Source organism: Notolepis coatsorum (genome assembly GCF_963971535.1).
Source record: "Notolepis coatsorum genome assembly, chromosome: 8".
Lineage (NCBI taxonomy): Eukaryota > Metazoa > Chordata > Actinopteri > Aulopiformes > Paralepididae > Notolepis > Notolepis coatsorum.
Window position 1 is genome coordinate 63,498,609 of NC_140172.1, and position 25,068 is coordinate 63,523,676.

Genomic DNA, 25,068 nt, shown 5'->3' on the forward strand with positions numbered 1-25,068 from the left:
GCGACTCCACATGTATCGGAGGAGGCATGTGGTAGTTCTACACCCTCCCCAGGCTGACAGTGGGGCAATGCGCGCAACGACCAGGAAGGGAATTGGCATAACGACTAAATTGGGATGGGTGAAAAATACAGAAAGCTCAAAAAAGTTTGTGCACAACATGAAACCAGTAAGGTCCCTGAACAGTAAATAAGCAAAACATTCAAATACTTGATGTTACTGCTTTGTGGTTTAAATGTAAAAATAAAATAAAATAAACACACAACACAACCTTTAATAAGCCTTTAACCAGTTTAATAAGTCTTAAAACATTGGGTTTGGAAAAAAGTACAAAAGTGATCCTGTACGCCACAGTATGAAACCAGCTCAGTAATGCAAGGTGAAAGGTGTGTTCCTTTTAAAAAGCATATTGTAGACGTGTTAATTTCAACTGGCCTTACCATACACACTCACTAAAACACATACAAGCATTACACTTTAAATACAGAGGCTGACCCCAGCAAATACCTTTACAAGTTGATTCTTAAAAAAAAAACATATGTCCAACAGTAACAACGCCGGTGTCTGGCAGTTAAAATCATGCAGTATTACAATCGTTCCACTAGAGAGACAAAACACTACAGCTGGCGCACAGCGAAATGTGTTCACATGCGCACAGTATTCCAGATACTAGCCGATAACCTCTCCTGACCCTCGAGTATTCCTGTATACATCGAGGAAACAACATTCCAAATGTTACCATAGAAACGTAACATTTAACATTCCTGAAAAAACCCTGACTGTAAAGAGGATCCATGTGTCCTCATTCTCCTGTCGATTGTAGGATCAGGAATACAAGTTTATTATTTATTTACCGGTTATTGTAAAAGGGATGTGGCGTTTGAGTGCCAAAAAAATTACGAAAACAGAATATATGAGTCCTGAATAATATGTAAATAATAAAATCTAAAATATTCATGTGCATGTGAATACACTCTGCGAGTATTAAAAAAAATTATTAAAAGTTTGTTGGTTGTTTTTCATACGGATGTCAAGAGAGCGCTCTCTGCTGCGGCCACGCTTCCCCATAGTTGCATACATTGTACAGGGCATGGACAAAACTAAAAAAACGACAACATGGAAAACAATTTTTTTTTGCTACGAAGTTATCGCAAAATCAAGAAACAAAACGTTTGCCATTGAGGCAATTTAGCCTGAATGAAGCAAGGTGTCTGCATACTAATATTAGATTTCTAAGTTATTTGAGTTTTATACTTTTAAACATACTTTGATAGCATAGAGTTCTTTGCATAGGACTCAAACAACAACAGAAACAAACCTAAATTAATACATTTTTGACAATAGCTTCGTAGCGACATCGTTTGAGGTGTTCTCGTTTTTACCCCATACCCTGTAAAGTTGAGCAGAGTCTCCACCAACCAGGAGAGCTTCTCTCCCCCCACAAAGAAATTACATCCATGGTTTAGAAAAATATAACTAATATAGTACACAAATTGCTATTGAAGAAACCCCCCCAGCCCAAAAAATAAATGTGATATTCTCTCTCAAATATGGTGAGAAAACTGAAAAAAAGAAGCTAAAAAATACACTTGAATAAATAAAATGACATCCATAGAAATCAAAAGTCAATACATGGGAGTTGACAAAATGCTATATCCACATATGCAAACCACGCCCCTTTGGCCCGGCAGTGTTTAAAATGAGGGCTCCTCCTCTCCGACCACAATACAAATTCATCCAGTGGCAAAGTAGTAAATTCAAAGTCCCATTAAAATATTTAAGATATATATATAATGTGTTCTATCATTCTCAGTCAGAAGTCGCAAGAATATAAATATAGTTGGTAACACTTTAATGGCCTTATTCCAGTGTATCAACATGTTTTAACTTTGATGGGGATTTAAAAAGACAAGACTGGGATGGTATGATATTTAAGATGTAGTTAGAAAGCTGTCATTCCTCTTTCTGACAGTGGATAAAAAGACTCAAAAGTGTGTCTGGGGGCAGGTGAACGTGACTGAAAATGATAGAGTGAGCCACACAGGAGATCAGGAGGATGGTCTCTACAGTTTCCATGTTATAGCATGGTCTCTGGGATTAACTAATTTAAAAAGACGTAACTGAACGCAATGGCAATGATTGAGGAAACACAGGGAGACGTTCACAGTGACTATGATGATGAAGGCCCTCTGTGTCGTTACTTTGCTGGAGCCGTCGTTAGGGTATCAGCAGTGAGCTCCCTGACCGGTCAAACTTCTTTCCTTTTGAGAGACCGGCCACCTGTTTCAACAAGTCTCTGTTCTTAGTCTGTGGAAATGAATAGGAAACTGGGTTAGAAATACACCGATATGCTGATGACCCTTCCTTTTTTAAAGGTAAACCCAGATGGAACCACGCGCAAGGTATACATTTTTGGTTGTGCATCAAAGAAGAAAATCGGCACACCGTATATTATGAAGAAAAGGCATATCTGCGCCATGATCACAAACGGCCATCAAGAACCGTTCCTTTTTCATGCAACACGTTTGTTGCCCCGGTCATTACAGATGCAACAGAAACCACCTAGACTGCAGTCTGTTAAATCCAATGTCAATTGACGTTGATCATTGGATTATATGGCAGCCAACTTGCCAAACAAGTTCTTACCTGCTAGCTAACATTAACCTACGTAAATTGTCGTCTGAAACTGAAATTACGCTCACAACACCACACAAAAGTACCCCATGTCCATATTTATGAGTGGTTCTCAAGAAAGCTGCAAGCAGCAATACTACGGGCCGAGTGGTCTGACCGTTCTGAACAGGCATGATGGGACTCGACTAGTTACGATGAATTTGCAATGGAAAATACAATTTATGGCCGTAGATGTTCTTTTTTTTTTATCTACTTTTTTCTCCCATCCCAATTTCGTATTGTCCAATTCTACCCTCCCCTGTCTCGAACGCTGTTAGGCCATGCCTCCCACTGGCCGGCTGCAATGTGGACGAAGCCTTGCATCACGTGTCCCCTCCGGTACACGAGGAGGCAGCCGACGCATCTTTTCACCTGCACAGCGCGATCTTTCAGCGGCGAGGGTCTGCGTGAGAGGGTCACGCCGCCCTCGTTGCTTCCTGATTCTGCTGCGCAGGCGCACCAACCGACCTGTAGGAGACGCTGTCCACAACGTCCGATCCCCACCCACCAGCTTCCCACCCCTAACACTGCCAATTGTGTTAGTATGAACGACCAGCCAAGCTGGTAGCAATGCCGAGAGCTGGGCTCGAACCCAGCATCTCCTGCACTAGTGGCGAGCGCCTTGCCCACTGCGCCACTTAGCCGCCCCATGGCCGTAGATGTTCTAACCAAAACTCTTTTAGTGTTGCAGACTATAAAATATATGAACAGATCTTGCTTCCTGATAAATGTACATGGGGAGGGATATGGGCAGGGTAGGTTACATTGTAATTATACCTGCGAGGGGGTATTGCAATTGCAGGTATGTGTGTCTGTCTGTCTGTCAATCCGTATCAATATTTTTCAAATCGGTCAATAAAATATTTCTTTATTTTATTTACAAGTTAAAAAAATATATATAAATATCAATTTCCATCATTGTCCATTGAAATCAATGAGGGTAAACATAAATGCAAGAGGGCACTACGACACAAAGCTTCACCCAGACTCCTGTAATCAGGTCTCTCATATTGTAGGTGAAATACCTATGCATTATTAGAAACATTCTTTTCCCAGCAAGTATTATAAATCTAGTGCTCTATGCACAAAATCTATTATTTACAATATATACAATATCTATTAAATCTCTTAGTTACAAGAAGATTGTGCTAGCTAGGCAACATTGTGTTTAAAGGTGAAGTATTTAGAATGTTCTCCCATTTGGCTAGATACTGTTTTTTGTGATATGGTAATACTGTTTTAGGGTTTTCTTCCAGTCAGATACTGGTTTTTGTGATATGGTAATACTGTTTTAGGGTTTTCTTCCAGTCAGATACTGGTTTTTGTGATATGGCAATAGTGTTTTAGTCCAATCTGACTTGCTGACAAGGCCTCAGGCGCTGCTTTCTGCCCGCAGCGTGTCAGCCGTGCTGTGCGGAATGTAATACCTGTTGCATCTCCATGGCCTCTCTGTGTACTTTGTCCATGTTGTTCATCTTCACTCTCATGTTGGACTCCTGGTATTGAAAGTCTGCTTTGATCTCTGTGAGCTGGGAAAGTAAATATACTAAAATCAATCAATCAGTACATTTTAAGTAAAGTGATGCAGCATCGGTTCAGGTGAGATGGTCACTGCACCTTGCGGTCCTTCTCTAGCATGGCCAGGTCCCTCTGCTGCAGGAGTCTCTTTAGTGCCATCACTTCCTCCTTCAGCTGGCTGATGAGAATGAAGTTGTCTGTTCCGCTAGAGTCCATAGACTGGGTAAGGGAACTGCTGATGGGGAGAACGGGACAGAGTTTATAAAGATCCACTGCAAGGCACTTCAGTAATTCAGCTCAGGGTAATACAATCAAGAGATTTATATGCTTTCTGGCACAGCTATGACACTGCAACCAGTGTGCTCTGGGTGTACTGGTGTTAACGGGTACAGTCGAGACCTGGCCTATTGTTGCAGATATCCTCCGTTAACATCTGAAGCTAAGTTGGTTCAAGTTCGCCACAAGCCTAAAGTTGTCCGAATTCACAAAAACCTGCTTGTTGAGGTCTGCCAATTTGTTTTACGTGAGCACAGGTGGACAGAGGAAAATATGTCTTAGGTTCAGCAGAGTAATGAGGAACCATGTAGAACAGTTTGATCAGGTAATTTTTCTCTCTCTTTATGTTTCGCTGAACAAATTAAAACCCTGTTGACGAGTGTATGCTGCCCTGCATTCGTCCTTTATATTATTATTATTACCTTTATTTAACCAGATAAAACATTAAGAACAGGTTTCTTATTTACAATGTCGATCTGGTCCAAGAGGCCCAGACAGGAATACAACAATATATATATTATTATTATAATAAAATAAAAACAGTTAAGAATCATACACAAACAAATGCACAGCCTATGTACAAAAAATATAAACAGGGGAGGAGTGAAAGTATGCGTGTGTGTACGCGCATGTGTATGCAAACAGATGTGTGCGTCTAGGTGCGAGTATGAAGATGAATGAGTGCTTGTATTGTTTTGTGTATAAAAGAAAATAGGAACAATTTAATAAAAAATTATAACACCTTCCGTACCTGTCCCCGTTGGATGGCTTCATCTCCAGTTTTGGTTTCTTCTTTGGAGTCTCCTTCTGGATTGAAGAGGATTTATGGCTGGAAAGACATGCATGATGTTATTGTTAGCCACCTAAATACAACCAGTACACCACACAGGTCACAACCACACAGGTCACAACCACAGTACACCACACAGGTCACAACCACAGTACACCACACAGGTCACAACCACAGTACACCACACAGGTCACAACCACAGTACACCACACAGGTCACAACCACAGTACACCACACAGGTCACAACCACAGTACACCACACAGGTCACAACCAGTACACCACACAGGTCACAACCAGTACACGACACAGGTCACAACCACAGTACACCACACAGGTCACAACTAGGGCTGGGCGATTCTTGCTCAAATGTGAATCACGATTTTCTCTAAGAATTGAGATCATGATTTTCTCACACGGTTCTTATTTTTTCAATAAAATCTTTTATTGCACTCTCTTAACACTATGGCGTCCGTCCACGTATATATACAGGTTTTGAAAAAGCGCGATGTGGACCAGAGCCACGAGTATATACGTGACGAGTTGTTATTGTTTTATTCCTTATTTATAGCGCTTCCTAGGTGCCCGATCCACTACCAGCCTCTTTTCAGATATTTGATTTTCTAAACATGCAGTACCGGCCAAACCCGCTTAGGGGCGCCATCGCTCCACTGCAGTATCATTGTGCATTTTTTTTTTTTTTTTTTTTTTTATTCTGTGGGCGGATCATACTTCCCTGATTCCAGCCGAACATCCTCCATCTTAGATTAGTTTGGCGAGAGGTTTTTTCAGCGTGAAATAATGGGATTTATGATTGGCCAATGTGCATATCGATCTACCAGAATCCGATGAGTGATGAGGAAATGCTGCCGGCAATCACATGGCCTGACGGTAGGATAATATTACCCCAAATTACAGCTGGATTGGACATTGTTTTATAACGTAACGTGATCGATCAGTGAACATGGCTGATTGAACGCACACTATATTGCTAATCAATAATAGTAATCGGCGTTCCCCGCCGCCCCCATTTCATCCATAGATGCTCTGTAATAGTCGGATGCTACGCAGTTTGTTTTATTTCATTCGTATATATCCAGCAGAAATGACGTTTGATATAACGGCGCCAACTAGCCTATTATCTCGCTCCCGGGAAAAAAGTCTAGACGGAAAGTGTGTTATACCCAGTGTTGTGCTAGTTACTGAAAAATAGTAACTCAGTTACTTTACTAGTTACTTCATTTCAAAGTAACTTCGTTACTGTACTAGTTACTTACACCCAAAAGTAATGAGTTACTGTGAAAAGTAACTATTTAGTTATTTAAAAAAAATAATAAAAAAAAAAGATTGCTCCCGAGTCCCATGCCCCAGATAGTACTCAAAATCGGTTGATCAACTTGACAGTTTCCATTCACATCACCGAACTCTGCTAAGCAATGTGGTCTAGATACAAACACAAATCTGACACAAACAAATGTTGTCCCGAGTCGATATAATAAGAAGTGCGCCGGTTGAAGGAACAGCCTTGATGTCGCCGGAGCGTTTCATTATAACCATTATAATTCAAGGGTACTACGACTATGCGTGCACCTCATGGTACCAAAGCACCTCAAAGGCGCTTAAAACAAAATTACAAACATCACAAAACAAACTGGTCAGACTACTACTTGACCTGAACCCCAGAACCCACCTCACCCCTGCCCACTTTGACAACCTAGGATGGCTTAGAGTAGACGACAGAGTACAGCAACTTGCAATGGGCCTGGTCTACAAGATACACTATACGACCGGGGTACCCATGTACATGTCAAAATACTTCCCAAAGGTCAGTGAATACCACAACCACTACACCAGAGGAAGCTCAACAAATCATGTAAAACCCAGATTCGGCTCAAACAAGGGACTAAACACGTTTCGCAATTATGCCACAACAATGTGGAACGCCCTACCCAAAGCTAGGGGTAACAGTACTGTATATTTGAATACCGTTTATGTCACAAATGTATCAGTACTAAATACCTATATGTCCCTATGCCATAAATGTCATGTATGTTGTGTATGTCATAAATGTCTATATGAATTGAAAATGGGGGACCCTGATGGAAACAAGACAAACGTCTTTCTCAGGTCTGCATCCCCTTAACAATTGTATGTATTGAGCCGTACTGTATTGTACCCATTCTGCAATCTGTTAAATAAAGTTTTCATTCATTCACCATCTTGCAAGTTGCAACGTTGTTTAAGATATCAATCAAAGCATTGCAACGTTAGAATAGTTAGGATATCAATTGTGCATGAAAGGACTATATTTATATTGTTTGATTAGTATTATGAGATTCCCTGGCAGATTTCGTAAAGTCAAAATCCGTTGATCAACTTGAGTTTCAGTGAACACATTGCACTCAACAAAGTCTGCGGTGGTCGAGATGTAGTAACGTTACGTTAGTCCAGTTGACTCCAGCAGCGCCTCAAACATGTTCTTTATCTCGTTTCCATGTTGTATATTAATTATCTCTCCAAGTAGTTGCTAAATGGTTTGTTAGTTTGTTACTGCGTTCTTTTTATGTAGATTCATAGCGAGCGTTTGTTTTGTTTACAATAGAGAGGGTCTATTTCTTTCCGTAGCCGCATTTCTGGTTTGCGCATTTCTGATTGGCCAGTGGCCAGACTCGCCTCGTATCATTCTACGCGGGTGGCGAGTGGATTTGGATGAGTGACAGTCCTCGTAGTTAACGTTAGACTCCAGTATCTTTGAGCCAAAACACAAATGACATAACTAAAACGTTATTTTCTTTTCGCGCTGCCATTATCAGTCAGGAATCTCAGGAATAGTAAACAAAACACGCCCCCAGCATAGCGTTCCCCGCAGCCAGGCAGACAGGATATGAGGATAATAATAATAATCACTACCGCTCGCTATCAATCTACGCCGTATATAACGCAAATAACACAGTGACGAACCATTCAGTAACGTAAGTAGCGTTACTGAATTTCAAAAGTAATGCGTTAAAGTACTAGTTGCGGCAAAAAGTAACTTCGTTTCTGTAACGCGTTACTTTGTAACGCGTTACTTTGTAACGTGTTAGTCCCAACACTGGTTATACCTTATATTCACGACGCTATAAAATGACAACCAACCGATGGATTTTTATTTTCTTTAAGCCATTATGAAGGCACGGTTTATGCACTCAAGTGACAATGAGAATGGACAGATACCAATACTATAAAGCATAGATATAGTTCAAACAAAACCAACACGTTTGTTTACATTCCGCGGTCCCCTGCACCATATTAGACGGGTCCAAGCCGGTCGTCAAAGTGTTAAACAGACAACATATCAAAGTGCTTGACTTAAACATAACATATATGAAAGTGCTTGACTTAAACTTAAAAGTCTCTTGTAACATACAAAATAACTCAAGTCAGAATCATCAGTTAAAAAAGTTAAGTAAAAAAAAATTCAATTTGATTTTTTATTAAAAAAATCATAATTTTTAAATGAGATTGATAGGTCTATGAATCGAGATCGCGATTTTATTTCGACACAGGTCACAACCACAGTACACCACACAGGTCACATGAAGAAGCCATCTCACCTCTGCTTCCACAGTCCCTGCTCCTGCTCGGGACTCAGGCTCCCACTCAGCCTGTAAAATAGAAATAGCTTAGATGTAGGACTTCTGTTCGTTCCACTAAGTCTACGAAATAAATAGCTTAGATGTAGGACTTCTGTTCATTCCACTAAGTCTATGAAATAAATAGCTTAGATGTAAGATTTCTGTTCATTCCACTAAGTCTATGAAATAAATAGCTTAGATGTATGACTTCTGTTCATTCCACTAAGTCTACGAAATAAATAGCTTAGATGTAGGAGTTCTGATCATTCCACTAAGTCTATGAAATAAAAAGCTTAGATGTAGGACTTCTGTTCATTCCACTAAGTCTATGAAATAAATAGCTTAGATGTAGGACTTCTGTTCATTCCACTAAGTCTATGAAATAAATAGCTTAGATGTAGGACTTCTGTTCATTCCACTAAGTCTACGAAATAAATAGCTTAGATGTAGGACTTCTGATCATTCCACTAAGTCTATGAAATAAATAGCTTAGATGTAGGACTTCTGTTCATTCCACTAAGGGTGTTTTCACACCTGTAGTTCGTTTGCTTTGTTCCGATTCAGGGACTATTATGATACAATTGTTGCACTTGATTCTTAGTTTGTTTGTGTTCACACGGACCAAAACAAACGCACGCGCGAGCAAACTATCACTCATTGGTCAGATTTTGGGGTGTGCCCCCCCCCCCCCAACCCTGAATCTCCACGTTACATTGAAATCGGGGAGGAGAGAGCGGGGGAGCAAATGAATGAATGTGGATGAGAGCCGTGATGTAAGTGGTTGCAGATACGGCTGTGGGGGTGCTAGAGACATGATCGAATAGTCTTTTATGCGCCTCAATCTCCTGAACACGGCGCGAGCCATTCCTAATCGATCAGAACTAAATCGGCAGCGAAAAAGCCCATTTTAAAGCACCTATTATTACCCATGCAGAAGCGTCTTATGGCGACATCTACAATTACCTCATTGAGTCTCCAGGTAGACTAATGTTTATATTTAAGTGCAGCGGTCTGTAGCCACTCACATTACCACCGAAGCTCCCCGATGGAACAGTCCACATTCATTCTCTCGGGGTGTGTGTGTGTGTGAGTGAGTGAGTGAGTGAGTGAGTGAGACCCGCACGGTGCTGCTGCTGTCACTACAGAGACCCCGGCTCCTCTCTCCTGCGCGCGGCTGACTGATATCAACGACGCAGTGTACCTCATCGCTGCTCCATGTTGACCCACGACGTATTATTATTAATTGTGTCGGTTTGTTAAATCGATTGCATTCTCACAGCGTACGAGTCCGCTTCGGGTTCGGTTGGAACTGCGCCGAGACCACCCTCTCCAGGTGGTCTCGGTCCGCTTGTTTTGTTCCGCAACAGAATGTAATTGCTGTGTTCACATATGCCCAACTGAACCGAAATAAGGGGTAAACGCTCCAGGTTCCGGAATAACAGCTCCAAACGAGCTAGGTGTGAAAACGCCCTAAGTCTACGAAATAAATAGCTTAGATGTAGGACTTCTGATCATTCCACTAAGTCTATGAAAAAAATAGCTTAGATGTAGGACTTCTGTTCATTCTACTAAGTCTATGAAATAAATAGCTTAGATGTACAACTTCTGTTCAGTCTGTAAGAAATGTAAATTCCACTAAATCTGAGAAATTAGCATGGCCTTTTTTGTGTGCATTTTTCCATACATTGTATTAGGAACCCGGCTTACTTGTGGTGAGAGCTGCTGTGTCTGTGCTGGTGGTGGTGATGCTGCTGCTGCCTGGAGTGGTGGTCCTTCTCGTTCAAGGAGGATGAGTTGGAGGATCCGAAGCCCTTCCTCTGCTCCTTGGTTTTCTGCAGGACCCGACGGTAAGACAGAGTACAGAGCCAGCATAGCAGCTTCCCATCCACCTAAACACAACACACAACATACTAAGGCCATGTCCAGACGAAACCGATTTCGGTCGTATCAGTCAAAGTATTTGATCGTATGCACCCTTCATCCACACGGAACTGCATTTCTGGGAGCCTGAAGACGCTATTTTCTGAAACCGGGTCCCAGAGTGGGAAATTCTGAAGACGCTGCCCTTGTGTTGCAGTCTTTACAAGGGATACACGTCTTTTCCTGAACCGATTACGCGATAGCCCACCTCTCCCTTAACCCGTATGTGCAAACTGCCAACATCACAACAATAATGGCATCGTACAGAGTAGTTGCGTTCGTGTTACAGAAGCTATTGAGCTTGATCGGGCTTTTACAGCTAAATGTACTGCGCCTGTACTACCACCATCGACAACAGATTGACATCTCCCTTTTAATCCGCATGCAAACCCAGTAGGGCTGCACGATTTTGGGAAATAATCTAATTGCGATTTTTCTGACAGATATTGCAATTGCGATTAAATTTGCGATAATAAAAAAAAAAAAGCAGCCCCACAGAGGTTTATTGTAAAATGCGGCTTGCATCTGGCCTACGCGGTGGGTCTTTTTTCCCCCGATTTGATAATTGCATCATTCCAAATCGCGATTTCGATTTAAAATCGATTAATCGTGCAGCCCTAAAACCCAGCCAAGAAACATGATACACATGTCTTATATGTCCAGATATGTCCTGGCTAGAAGTGTTTACCGGGAGGCGACTGTGACAAAATACACGATACTAGCTAGAGATTAGCGTCACATAGTGGGCCTTTTTCTGAAAACCCAAGTAGTAGCCAAGCACATACTGTTCCATAGCATACGCCTTCAGTTGATTATGACAAATCCTCTTACCTTGACGATTAAAAAGCCTCCATAATTTAGTAAATATTATTCCCATGGCTGGTGTTGAGCTGTAGCCAGCCAGCTAGTGTGGATGCTATTCAATGCTATCAACATTAGCTAAATAGCTAACCAACTAAATACAATAGACAGTGGTATCCCGAGGGAACGTTAAATGTTTGATAGTCGAAAGACTGGACACAGGGACAGTTAAACATCAATCAATAAATTTAATACAACAGGTAGTTTGAGCTGCTATATACGGCTTTGACACGTTCCGTCTCTCCTGCCGATTAAAATCCTCCTCATCAATTGCTGTAGGCTGTAGCTGCATTTTGTGCATGTGAGCCGCGGTCTCTCTCTCTCCACTCCTTTGGAAAGTAGCATTACGTTAGCTCAAAAGCCCAGAACCGGACTACAAAAAGTGATTCTGCCAGCAACAAAACAACGATATCACTTCCGGTCGGGGGGTTTCAAAATAAAAGAGTGACGTCTAAAACAGGAAAGACATTTATTTTGTAAATTTGTGGCACGCACTTATTTCTCGAGACGATTTTGATTTTACAGAAACTTTTTTTTTTAAATGAAAACGAAATGAAAAGACATGGCCTAATAGAACAGGCTGCACAAAGTAGAGGAGGGGGGGTCTTAGGCTAAATTAAAATGTGTTTAATTTCAGTATTATTTCATTCCGCCTGCTTTTATAGTCTGGTTTTAGAAGACAAGGTACAATCTGCACTGCAGTCAAACAGTGACCTCTAGGCAAAAGAGCCCTGCTTGGTATTGCACTTTGTTTACATGTTTAGTGTGATATGTGGGTTGGAGTTAAGTGGGTGTAGGGCAGGAGTTGCTCTTGCTGGCTGCCTGGCCACACTGCCTGGCTCCACAGAGGGGTTTCCCACTGGCCAGAGCCACACAAACCAGAGCACAGCGAGCTGCTGCCAAATGCTCCAATAAATTGAACTTTGAACCCCTGACCTTTCACAACCAACAACTGTACAGTAGGCTGTTCTGCCGGTTGTAGTCACTAGTAGAGACAAATTAGCCTACTTGATGAATTCATGATAGCCTACATTACATTAAATATTAGCCTACTTGATGAATTCATGATAGCCTACATTAAATATTAGCCTACTTGATGAATTCATAGCCTACATTACATTATATATTAGCCTACTTGATGAATTCATGATAGCCTACATTATATATTAGCCTACTTGATGCATTCATAAGCCTACATTAAATATTAGCCTACTTGATGAATTCATGATAGCCTACATTACATTATTATAACCTACTTGATTAAAGGTCCCCTGTCTTATAAATTGCCCTTTCCTGTGTTTAGCATTGTTTTCTAGCAATGGGGGTTTGTATCAATGGTCTCTAATTATCATTTGGCGGATTGCTCCAATTCAGTTGAGTCAGACAATATCCTCCCCCAGTGAACTAAGCCATTCTGATTTGACTCGCTCCCTGACGTCAGTAGGTGCTGCTGATCTGCATAACTAACGCCCCCTCTATGGTTGTAGCGCAACCATTCGCTCAACAACAGAGTGAGTGGAAATACAGACACTTCCTCAAACGGGTTGAAGGTGCCGACAGAGAGAGCAGAGAACGAACAAGCGAGAGAGAGAGACAGAGAGACAGAGAGTGACAGGAGCACCCCATACACACTCCCGACCGCACGCGTGGGGGGCAGGAGCTTCTCTCGGGGAAACACACACGCAGTCGGGAGCACTCGCATATCACGGTCAACCTGCTGCAAAATATCATTGCGCGCGCCCGTATTCCGATCCGTGCAATAATATTCACAGGGGTATATATTGTCATTTGAAAGTTACCAATGCATTGTCCCGTGGGATTATGCCCCCCCCCCCCCCCCCCCCCGCGGCGGAATTAATTAGTATCCCCCTAAATCTCTCTATGTCTGCCAGTGCAGGCTGTGGGTGACTGTCACTCAAAGCGCTTATGGGCGGAGCCCAGCCCAAAACAGCTTGAAATCTTGAAGTGGAAAAATGCTGCTTTAGAGTACTTGATTAGAAATACAAAAACAAAAAAAACATAGACGTGTTCCATAAACTGACTAGAGCCATATGAAATCAGTTTTATTTTTTTCCAAATTCCATTTTATTTTTTTCCAAATTCCGTTTTAATATTTCAGAATTCTGTATTTTGCTTTGTACGCTCATTTTACCATCAGAAATAGTGTCTAATAAGTGGGAATGAATAAAGGTCCACAATCTTAAATACTTCGAAGCTTCGTTCGATGGGCATGGGATTCGAATATGAAAATAAAATTCGATTAAAATAAAAAATAATATTTATTTTTGCAAAATCAACTCTGCCTCGCTTTGTTAACACTTTAACTGCCGAGGTTAAATTCATGATATACCATCCCTTGCCAGCTCTATTTAACATGGAGAAGTTCCCCTTCTTTGCAGGGCTATAACTTTTTAAATTCTATTGCTAGATTGCCATTATTAGGGCATCGCTATGTAGGAAGTGAAACTGCTGCCATGGAGATTTGTGATTGGTTGAGAGGCTACATGCTAATGTAGGCTAATGTAATGTTCATTGGACTATTGATGGCGTCTCTTTTTCTATACTAGCTCCTCGAGAGGTTTCAAATTAAAATGATGACAGGAGCTAATGTGCAAGTTGTTGTAATTGGATTTACAGCTAAGCTAACAAGTTACGGTGGAGTATGTTAGCTTGCTTTTCTTTTCTTTTTTTTTATATCCAGTTAACCAAAATGTTTTCTATTAGAATATTGATATTACCTTTCTCCTGCCCTCCTCCTTGCGGTCGAAGGCGCATTGTTGTTTGCACTGCTCACAGGTCTGCGGAGGTCCATACTTCTTCTCAGAGTTGGTGCAACGCTGACACTTAGTCCCTATGAACGCTGCAATGATGTTACAGTACTGGCAGGGTTTGGGCTGCAGGGGGAAAAAAAACACAAAATACCCAATATTAAAAAAACACAAAAGACGCTACATTAACAACAACATAAAAGACCCAACAATTAAAAAACACAAAATACCCAATATATTAAAAAAAAAAACACAAAAGACAGAACATGAAACCAAACACGAAAGACCCAATATATAAAAAAACAACGGTCAATTAAAAAAGAAAATACCCAATATTATTAAAAAACACAAAAGTCCCAATATTAAAAAAAACACAAAAGACCCAACGTTAAAAAACACGAAAGATCCCATATTAAAAGAGGGGGAAATGCCTCAAGACCCAAGGATTGTACCAATACATGTAAAGACAATTGACAATATTTTTTAATCAAAATTCTTGTCTATTCCTAGAAATAAACAGCTAAATTTTATCACTGACCCGCTGTGTATAAAAATACTATTCAATAAAATATACCAATAACCAGTAGTTGCACGTGACTGGGCCCTACAGGTGGACTCACTCCATATTACGGAGCAAGGATGAATTACACACCCTATCCTGGGTGCCAGGCAGAAGGCCCCTCCAGGTACTTACAGTACACCTCTTTACCACGTTCATCATTCATTCTAAAATAATCCCAATTCCTCCTCTCATCATATTAAAAATGATTCCATTAAATGTCCATTGGAAACATGGAGTTGAGGCTATTATCAAGGCCACTCTATTTTGTTGTTATTTATAGTTTGGTGTAAACACAAGACCCTCATAACACCCACTAACTAATTTATTTTGTTTGGAAATGAATCAGAAACCATGTAGTTTGGATGCCATTTCATTGTTCTTTAAACCTAGACACAACTAGAATTTATATTGAGACACAACTAGAATTTATATTGCAGAACGCTGAAGTCACTTACTGTCCCAAACTGTTTGACGTTCTGAGCACATTTCTTGCAGATGGTGTTCGTTTTACTGTAAAAGGGAAAATATTAATTCATCACATCAAGTTACAAACAACACAATTGTAAACCATTCCACTGTGTCATAATAAAGAGCTGGATGCATCTCACCACAAGTAAAGTATTATATTAAAAGGTGCTATAGATAACATTCAGCCACTAGATGTCACACTGGAGCACCATGTAATTACCATGCATGTAATTGATCCAATCAGGTGCTTTCCACGTGGGGGAAATGGGAAGTAGGGAGGGGATGCATGCATGCAACATGTAAACAACGTACATTTTTGACCAGCAAATTTTTTTTTAATGATAAATGAATTAATCAATAATGTTTTGGGGGCATCTCTCTAAAAGCTCTGTAGATATATATATATATATATATATATATATATATATATATATATATATATATATATATATATATAAAAGATTACTCTACATAATTTTTTTTCTATCTATAGCACCTTTAATTAAGTATATTATATGAAGTATGTTAAGAGTTGAAGAGTCACACCTTTCCTGCTGAAACTCTGACCGGCAGTAGGTACACTTCACTATGGGATGTGCGATGCGACACTCCTACACAAGGGGAAAAATGTATTTGTGATTTTTGCCAAGGGTGTGTGTTGACATTGTGCAATGAGAGGATATCCACAAAGCAGTCAGGAGAGCTGCAACCTCTCATGAGCCAGCCAATTGACATAATCTTCTCAAACCAAGTTTGTCCAAGGAAAGCAACAGTTGGGATTGGAGAACCGAGAAAAGAGGGCAGGGTTGGAGATGGACCAATTTTTTTTGTTTGTTCCATAGCTCTATCTTGGAACAGTTGCTGAGAAATCTTAAGAGAAACACATATTAAAAGATACAATACATTTCTGCATACACAGGACATGACATGGACAGTTGGACACACTTTGCCTTACACTTCAGACCCATGGAACACTGGAGTGGATTTGAAAAAGATACATTCCAAAATGTTTGTGCAGTAGGTTTAGCCTACTTCACTGACCAGGTGCAACATTTAGGTTTTTTGTCAAATACTGATAGCATTTTACTAATTAAAAATGCATTTAAATCAGTGAAAATAGTCTATTTGGCAGTTGTTCCAATTTTGCACAAATCTGACTAATCTAATTATAGTGCAACCACCACGACAGGGTGGGTTAATTATGAAGCATTTAGAAACCAGTATTTACCAATATGTATCATGGCACAACATTATATTTACTCTGCCATGTAATAACTCAGAGAAATATAGTAATGGTGATGTCAATAGGGCTTCAGGGCATGCAAGGCTTGAACATCTAAAAATAATAATAATTATAAAACATAAAAAACAGTCCAGTAGAGCTGTGGTCCTCAACGTGGAGCAGGGAAAATGGGTATAGGAAAATTGGTTTAAAGTCATTCATTCACAAGAAGTTAGCCCAATGAGAAAATGTACAAGAGTGACTATTCTGATGGTTTCACTCTCTAAACTGTTACAGTATAGATATTTTAAGTTGCTAGGCAACAGATTGGGGCATTGTTTATTTCATGTGAGCCATTGATACAAAGACTGCAGCAGGAAATTAACTTGGTCCCATTTTAGAATGTTTATGACTGCGGCTCCCTGGGACTAAATCTTATTAACCCTTTAATCGCCAATGACGTGTTTAGACGTCATTCCGCACCATGCGTAATCCAGCGTTTCCGTTAGCCGGTAATTACCGGTATTTGACCGACAAAATCTGTTGAAGTCCGACATATTTAATCTCTCCGGTCTTAATGTCCGGTGAAAATAATTCCCTGAGTCTAAGCACAATTTGATAATTTGAATTGTATTAAAATAGGCTAAAATTAAATAGCCTATGCGATGAACGAAACAATCATTACATTTGTTTCATCGTTGCTTCTAATAATGACAACGACGTGGTCAGCGAGAGCTTAGTGCTGGGTGTGCGAACTTTTGTGAAGCTGCAGAGCCGGAGCAGCAGCAGCACAATGCAGTACTCCAGCAGTACTCCAATTCAGCCATTTTCAATTCAATGTTGGGTGGGGGGCGCTGCTGTGCGGTCCCCAGAAAAGAGCCAATAACAGCTGAATCTGCTGCTCTGCATCGACATACTCTCGCAAATAAGTCATTGGGAGGTGGAGAGAGAGAGTCGTCACGCAAACCCACGATAATGTTGCCGTCTCTCTGCCAAATTTCTCATTCTTCGCTTGATATAATTAATACAAATGTCCAATATAACGGAATTCGTTAGCTCATAAAAATGTGATTATAAGTTATAATCACATTTTTATGAGCTAACGAATTCCGTTATATTGGACATTTGTATTAATTTATAACAGACTGTTGTTTATTAATGTCGGGCGACTGCCCACAGACACCTATTTGATTTAAAGTGGGCAGCAGCACGAGTCTCGGGACTTATTTTATTTGGAATATAATGACTTTATACGCAAAAGTAGCCTAGTTTTAAGTAAAAATATTATAAATCTACATGCCTTGATGATGTCATTCTTTTGTTTTGTTGTCATTCTTTTGCCTATCAATTGTTTTTAAGCTCAATAAACTCTGACCGGAATTTCTCTCATTTGACCGGTAGATTGAAATCTACCGGACACTGAGGCCGGCAACAATTTTTTCTAACGGAAACCCTGGCGTAATCTGCCAAATGACGTTTTACAGCGTCTTTGAGATCAATATTTCAAAAATCTGTCATGGCAATCATATTTCACCCACGGAGAGTTGACGGGTGCTGTAGATCTCCTCTCAACTCTCCAACGGTTCAAGACCGCCATCTGGTGGCCGATCGGCGAGGTGCCAAAACCGGAAGTGAGCGACCGGAAGTGGTGCTCACCCATATTTCGTCTGGCCACTCGCTATCGTTCGCAGGACTCCATCTTTATACACTGGATATCGATCCGTTGCCAATAACTCGATAAACAACATGATAAGATAAGATAAGATATTCCTTTATTGATCCCCTTGATTTGGACGTATATAGTATTATACAACCTGGAACTGGACCAACTAGATCGACATCCCATAATAACGATCTTTTTGCTCCACGCTGATCGCCCAACGCTACGAGGAAGCTGCGGTGAGTTTCAGCGTGTTTGATTATTATTATACATACAAACTGCTCTGATCTATATATCACCCATACTACATAAATGATTTAACGTCGGCCACGGACTTTTTCTGCTGCGAATGTCTCGAGTTGATGTCGTCATCAGTCCGCGCACGTTAGCAGTTAGCCAGAGCGAGCAGTGTATCCCATGACTATATACTAAATATTAGGGGTGCACCGATATATCGGTCGGGTATCGGTATCGGCCGATAAGTGCCTTGTTGACTGCTATCGGCCTATAAGCTCAAATGTGGCGATAGCAGTCGCCGATAAATAACCATCAATTTTTGTAGCGTCAAACGGCAAAAAAAAAGTTCACTCGCGACCTACCTGCACAACGCCCGCCGTCCCCCACACACACACACAAGCTACTGCATCAAAGTTACTTTATGATTAACAAGGCATTCGTTTTGTGGCATTAACGTTATATAGTTAGTGTTACACGGACAATAACATCAGCATATTATTATTACCCATAGCAGCAAGGCATTACTCCGAGTCCGTTCATTAGCTACCGGGAGATGCAAGACTAACGTTACTGGTGAAAATGTGATTTGCGTTGGAATACTCCTTTGCCAACTTGCTGTACTTTGCTTGCAGGTCTGCAGCCATTATTGCTGGATTATGAATAGCCCCAACTTTAGCCAAGGTAACGTTATGGCTAAACCTTTAACAATAGTTAACGCTAGCTTTCGGTTAGCTGTTCAATGCTATTAATAACACAACTCCCCGTCAACACCCTCCCTCGGGAAGATGGCATTTAAGAAAGTATCTGCTGTTAAAATGACACAAACATTCGTTTTGTGGCATTAACGTTATATAGTTAGTGTTACACGTTCAATAACAAGCATATTATTTACCCGAAGATAGCAGTAAACAAGGCATTACTCCGTTAGTCCGTTCATAGCTGAGTTCCATTCCGTTGCTCATTCCGTACCAAACTACCCATTCTGCAATCTGTTAATAAAGTTTTCAACCAGACAAATGTATAGAAAGGCTTTGTTTTATTATAACATTTGTTGCAGTAAAATCATTATGTCTCATTTGGTCATGCTGTGGAGCGCTGGTCGGCGGGCCGGGCAGCTAACGTATTAGCTCCGTTAAGTTTGTTGTGCTCTGGGGCGGCTAGGTGGTGTAGTGGGCAAGGCACTCGCCACCAGTGTGGAGACGCTAGGATTCGCGTGTTCGAATCCAGCTCTCCACATTGTTTTCAGTTTAGCTGGTCGTCCGCAGTAATACACATTGGCCGTAGCCGTATTACGGGGAGGGAAAACTGAATGGTGGGGATCGGGCGTTGTGAACAAGCGACTCCTACAAGTCGGTTGGTGCGCCTGCGCAGTAGAATCAGGAAGTGTCGGGGGCAGCGTGAGCCTCCCACGCGTTACTCCTCGACACTGAGAGATCGAGCTGCGCAGGTGAAAAGATGCGACTGCTGTTACCTCAAGTACCGGAGGGGACTTGTGCTATGTATGACTTAGTCCACATTGCAGCCGGCTTGTGGGAGGCAAGAAACAGCGTTCGTGACAGGGGAGGGTTGAATTGGATGATACGAAATTGGGATGGGAGAAAATATAGAAAAATGGGAGAAAAAGTGGATCAAAAAAAAAAGTTTGTTGTGCTCTCGCAAACATGCCCGAAAGTAGAAAATGAATAAACGCTTGCCGATTGGTGGTAAGGACAGCAGGAGGTGGGTGCTAGCGGTAGGGCTGGGCGATATAACGATAACGATAAATATCGCGATATATTTTAATAATCGATATCGAATATCGAAATTAAAAAAAAATCGAAAAATCATTTTTTTTTTTTTTTAATTTTTTTTTTACCTGCAACAGGGCAGTTTTAAAACCAGAGACAGTGGACAGACTTGTCTTTCTTGCCTGCAACTTAAAGTAATGGCTTTGCTTGTCCAAATGACAATACTGACCAAATTCAGATTTCTTTTTCTCTTGTCCATTTATTTTGTTTGCTTTCTAATTTAAAATACATTTTGAAACCGTCTGTACACAGTAGGCTATGTCTGCTAGCAGAACTAGACTCCAGTCAGGAGTCACAGTGCACATGTGCGGTGGTTTGTCCACCAAAAAAGCGCCAAAAGATCGAAAATAAACTAGCAGAGCCAGAACTGTTCAACTCCTCTGGAGCCACAGCCAGCAGAGAAGCCGGTTTACTTTAGCTTTTAAACCAGCTGCAGCCTGAGAACTGGAGTGTGAGGGGATGTAACACTAAAGATGGCGGCAATGACAAAGAATTGCTGCAAAATAAACATACATCTGTTGTTAAAAAAAAAAAAAAAAAAAAAAAAAAAAAATTATGCTTATAACAATTCGATAATTATCGATATCGAGAAATAAAATAAAATTATCATATCGTTATCGCGATATGATTTTTTTCCATATCGCCCAGCCCTAGCTAGCGGTGTGGTGTAATTGGCCGAATCGACTGTCAATCAAAATGGTTCCATTGCATTGGTTGAAAGCTCTGGTTGAGAGAATAGTATCCCGCTGCAGGCCGCCAGAATGGTTCCATTGCATTGGTTGAAAGCTCTGGTTGAGAAAATAGTATCCCTCTGCAGGCCGCCAGACGATACTGGGAGAGAGATAGTGATACCATAAACATATTTCTTGATGTTTCCTTTTTTTAAGTAAGTAAAGAGGCCTACAAATACAAACACACATACAAATATACAGTAGTTTCATTAAAAAATAAATAAAAATTTAAAAACTTTTTTTTTTTTAAATTACAAATACTTATATACAAATATAGGTATCGGTATCGGCCGATAGTGTTAGTTGAACAATCGGTATCGCGTATCGGTGGCCAATTTTCATATCGGTGCATCCCTACTAAATATCCCTAAAATACTCTGTTCCGCCCCAATACATTGCAACGACGTCCACCGTATACCACACACTACTATAACCGTGGCATCAGAATTCACGCCACATACATACTCGGCACGTAAATATATAAAATAGCGCCGTGCAAGCTAATTATCCTAGCCAGCCAAACTATACAATTGCGCCGTGCAAGCTAATTATCCTAGCCAGCCATGTTTCCAAATGTACTAAATATCACTAAAATACTCTGTTCCGCCCCAATACATTGCAACGACGTCCACCGTATACCACACACTACTATAACCGTGGCACCAGAATTCACGCCACACACATACTCGGCACGTAAATATATAAAATAGCGCCGTGCAAGCTAATTATCCTAGCCAGCCTCGAGTCCTAAACCAAAATAGTAGCACATCTGGAGCTGTGGTGCGTAAGCACGTCATCACGTAACGTTGGTTGTTGTTAGTGAGCGTGCTGAGCCGAGGCTGAGCGGAGCCAAACTTGGAAAATCGATATATCGAAACTTTGCGACCACGTTTCATGTTTATTTCGAGGAAATAATTTATCGCAATATTTATCGTTATCGTTTTATCGCCCAGCCCTATGTTGCTACATCCTAAACGATAGATACTTGATGTTGAATGGGCCATAGTAATGTCAATTTAGCAATACAATTAAAAAAAATTATAGCCCTGCAAAGAAGGGGAACATCTCCATAGATTTACAGTGGTGGCAGAGAAGGGATTAAGATCAGAATAATCTCTGGCAGATAAAGCAAGCAAACACCTTGCTTTGCCTAATTCTGAGCCAGGATTTAAAAAAATATATATATATCAATGTTAGAGATTTAAGCAATCTAGAGCAACATGCCGTTTAAAAAAATATATATTATGTACAATATGGCCATGTAGCTATGGAACATGATTTTCTTTTTCTTTTTACAGAATTTACATGAAATTATTTTGCATTTAATCTCACACATTCAAAAACAGTTTTACACACATTTGTTTAGTTTGACAGTTATTAAGAGTAAATTCGTTTGAATATGGCCACCAGTGATGTCATCTGGGACATTGAATCCTTGTGTTGCGTTAATTACAGCTCAATGTAGATGAAAAAATAGCAATACTGTGTCTTATACATTATTTCATGACAGCTGCAATTAACACAACACAAGGATTCAATATCCCCGATGACATCGCTGGTGGCCATATTCAAATCCATTTACTCTTAACACTTTCGATGCCGGTCATGTTTTCCTTTTTACCCCCTTGAATGCTGCCACCCACTTCAATGTTAGCGTTAAAAACGCATAATCTATGTTTTAAATTATGGCTATGTGTCTAATCTGCCCGTCGCTTATCAATGACTTGTTTGCAGTCAACATTGTCGAAACGGATTTTTTTATTTAAATTTTTTTTATTAGTTCATATCCTTTTTATAACATTTCAAAAAGCTATCGTTCTCTCGAAAATTTTCGGAAAATAGAAAGATCCCCCCCATAACCGGCATTTATTGGAATATTCTCGAATACACTAGACACGTCGTCATTTGTCTGCCCATTTATGAATCGTTTTCAAATAAACGCTAGATTATCGATAGTATATGTGTACTTATGCACGCTATAGAAGCGAGCTGAGAAATCGATTATTTTTTTTATCTACTTTTTCTCCAATTTTTTTTCTCCCATCCCAATTTCGTATCGTCCAATTCTACCCTCCCCTGTCTCGAACGCTGTCTGGCCATGCCTCCCACAAGCCGGCTGTAATGTGGACGAAGCCATACATTGCACGAGTCCCCTCTGGTACTCGAGGTAGCAGTCGTCGCATCTTTTCACCTGCACAGCGCGATCTTTCAGCGTCGGGGGTCTGCGCTTTGGAGGGACGCCGCCGCCGCTTCCTGATTCTACTGTGCAGGCGCACCAACCGACCTGTAGGAGTCGCTGTCCACAACGTCCGATCCCCACCCATCAGCTTCCCACCCCCTAATTAGAGTTGTTCCGATACCAGTATCGGAAATGCCGCCGATACTGCCTAAAATGCTGGTATCGGCGAGTACCCTCTAATTCTGCGCTCCGATACCATATGACGTAATTATACATTATAAAACAAACGTGTGTTTAACCGACCGTGAATTAAATTATCAATGCCGTTTGTCATTTTAACAGCAGATACTTTCTTAAGAGCGGTGTTGACGGGGAGCTCTGATGGGTTCGCTTGGTGGTGTTATTAGCATTGAACAGCTAACCGAAAGCTAGCGTTAACTAACGTTAAAGGTTTAGCTTGAACGTTACCTTGGCTAAAGTTGGGGCTATTCATAATCCAGCAATAATGGCTGCAGACCTGCAAGCAAAGTACAGCAAGTTGGCAAAGGAGTATTCCAACGTAAATCACATTTTCACCAGTAAAGTTAGTCTTTTCATCTACCGGTAGCTCATGCTAGCTAACCTAGCTCACGTTAACGTCGTCACTAGTGATCGACCACTTCGCGTACACAATTAATGACATGTTGCGGACAGCCATATCGGTGACAATGTTTAGCTTTTAGTGCCAAATGATAAGAGTCTGAGGCGGAGTCTCAAAAGAGAATGTTGAATATTTATTGTGCAAAAATCACAACAGATCCTCTGCTACTTAACGGAGCCCTGTGGAAGCAAGTGCAGCAACGAATAATGTCTGTGTGGAACTAATGTGCCAACAACCTTTCCGTGGGTGAACTCATTGAGATAGTTTTCAATTACTGATACTAATACTAATCTATACAATCACCTGTTGAATAAATACCATAAATTTATAGTTATTACTAAAAAACAGTATATATAAAACAGTAGCTGTATATATAAAAAAAAAAGTTGTATAATTCTTTTTTAATTTTTATAATGTATGCACTGGTATCGGATCAGTATCGGTCGATACCCAAAGCTTAGGTATCGGAATCGGAAAGGAAAAAAATGGTATTGGAACATCTCTACCCCTAATACTACCAAATGTATTAGTATGAACGACCAGCAAAGCTGAATGCAATGCAGAGAGCTGGGCTAGAACCCAGCGTCTCTTGCATTGGTGGTGAGCGCCTTGCCCACTGCACCACCTAGCCGCCCCTGAGAAATCGATTCTCTCATTTCCTCAACATCACACACACGGGACATGCTGTTATCTCAGTGAATACTAGGGATGGGTACCGAATTCGGTACTTTTGAGGTACCGAACCGAAACACGTCGGTACTACCGAGTATCGATTCGATTGCTTTTTTCTTTTCAAGTCAACATTCACACGCACAATATATGCTTACCTAGGATTTGACTTGATTCAACAACAAAGCAGTCGGAGCAATGGCAAGCCGAAAACGGACGAAATTGTAGTTATTTGAAGTTTGGATTATTTTTCTCACGCTAATTTTTTTGAGACTAAAGTACCGAAAAAAGGTACCGTTGGGTACCGGTATCGATTCACAGGTACCGGTACCGTATCGGTTCAAATGTGAAAGGTACCCATCCCTAGTGTATACAGCGGATTATCCTAAAACTGGTAACATAGACTCCTTACCTTAGATCAGATATTCTCCAAAAAGATAATTCAAATTCCTGTTCGCCATTCCAAATATCGATCGCGTTTTTGGTAGATTATTG

General features: G+C 40.7%; 1 protein-coding gene across 4 annotated transcripts in view; it reads right to left on the minus strand.

The window, feature by feature from the left end:
- Positions 1 to 276: 276 nt before the first annotated feature.
- Positions 277 to 25,068, minus strand: part of fam76b (family with sequence similarity 76 member B) — a 42,786-nt gene continuing 17,994 nt past the window's right edge. Inside the window, exons 2-10 of one of the 4 annotated variants that reach the window (XM_084320798.1) lie at positions 15,995 to 16,059; positions 15,436 to 15,490; positions 14,389 to 14,544; positions 10,577 to 10,758; positions 8,849 to 8,899; positions 5,216 to 5,293; positions 4,288 to 4,420; positions 4,098 to 4,199; positions 277 to 2,304 (exon numbers count right to left, since the gene is read on the minus strand). In XM_084320798.1, the coding sequence (XP_084176924.1) occupies positions 2,215 to 2,304; positions 4,098 to 4,199; positions 4,288 to 4,420; positions 5,216 to 5,293; positions 8,849 to 8,899; positions 10,577 to 10,758; positions 14,389 to 14,544; positions 15,436 to 15,490; positions 15,995 to 16,059 (912 nt within the window). In that variant the 3' untranslated portion in view covers positions 277 to 2,214. Of the gene's footprint in view, positions 2,305 to 4,097; positions 4,200 to 4,287; positions 4,424 to 5,206; positions 5,294 to 8,848; positions 8,900 to 10,576; positions 10,759 to 14,388; positions 14,545 to 15,435; positions 15,491 to 15,994; positions 16,060 to 25,068 lie in introns of all 4 variants that reach the window. The other 3 variants (XM_084320797.1, XM_084320796.1, XM_084320795.1) reach the window with 3 other exon arrangements.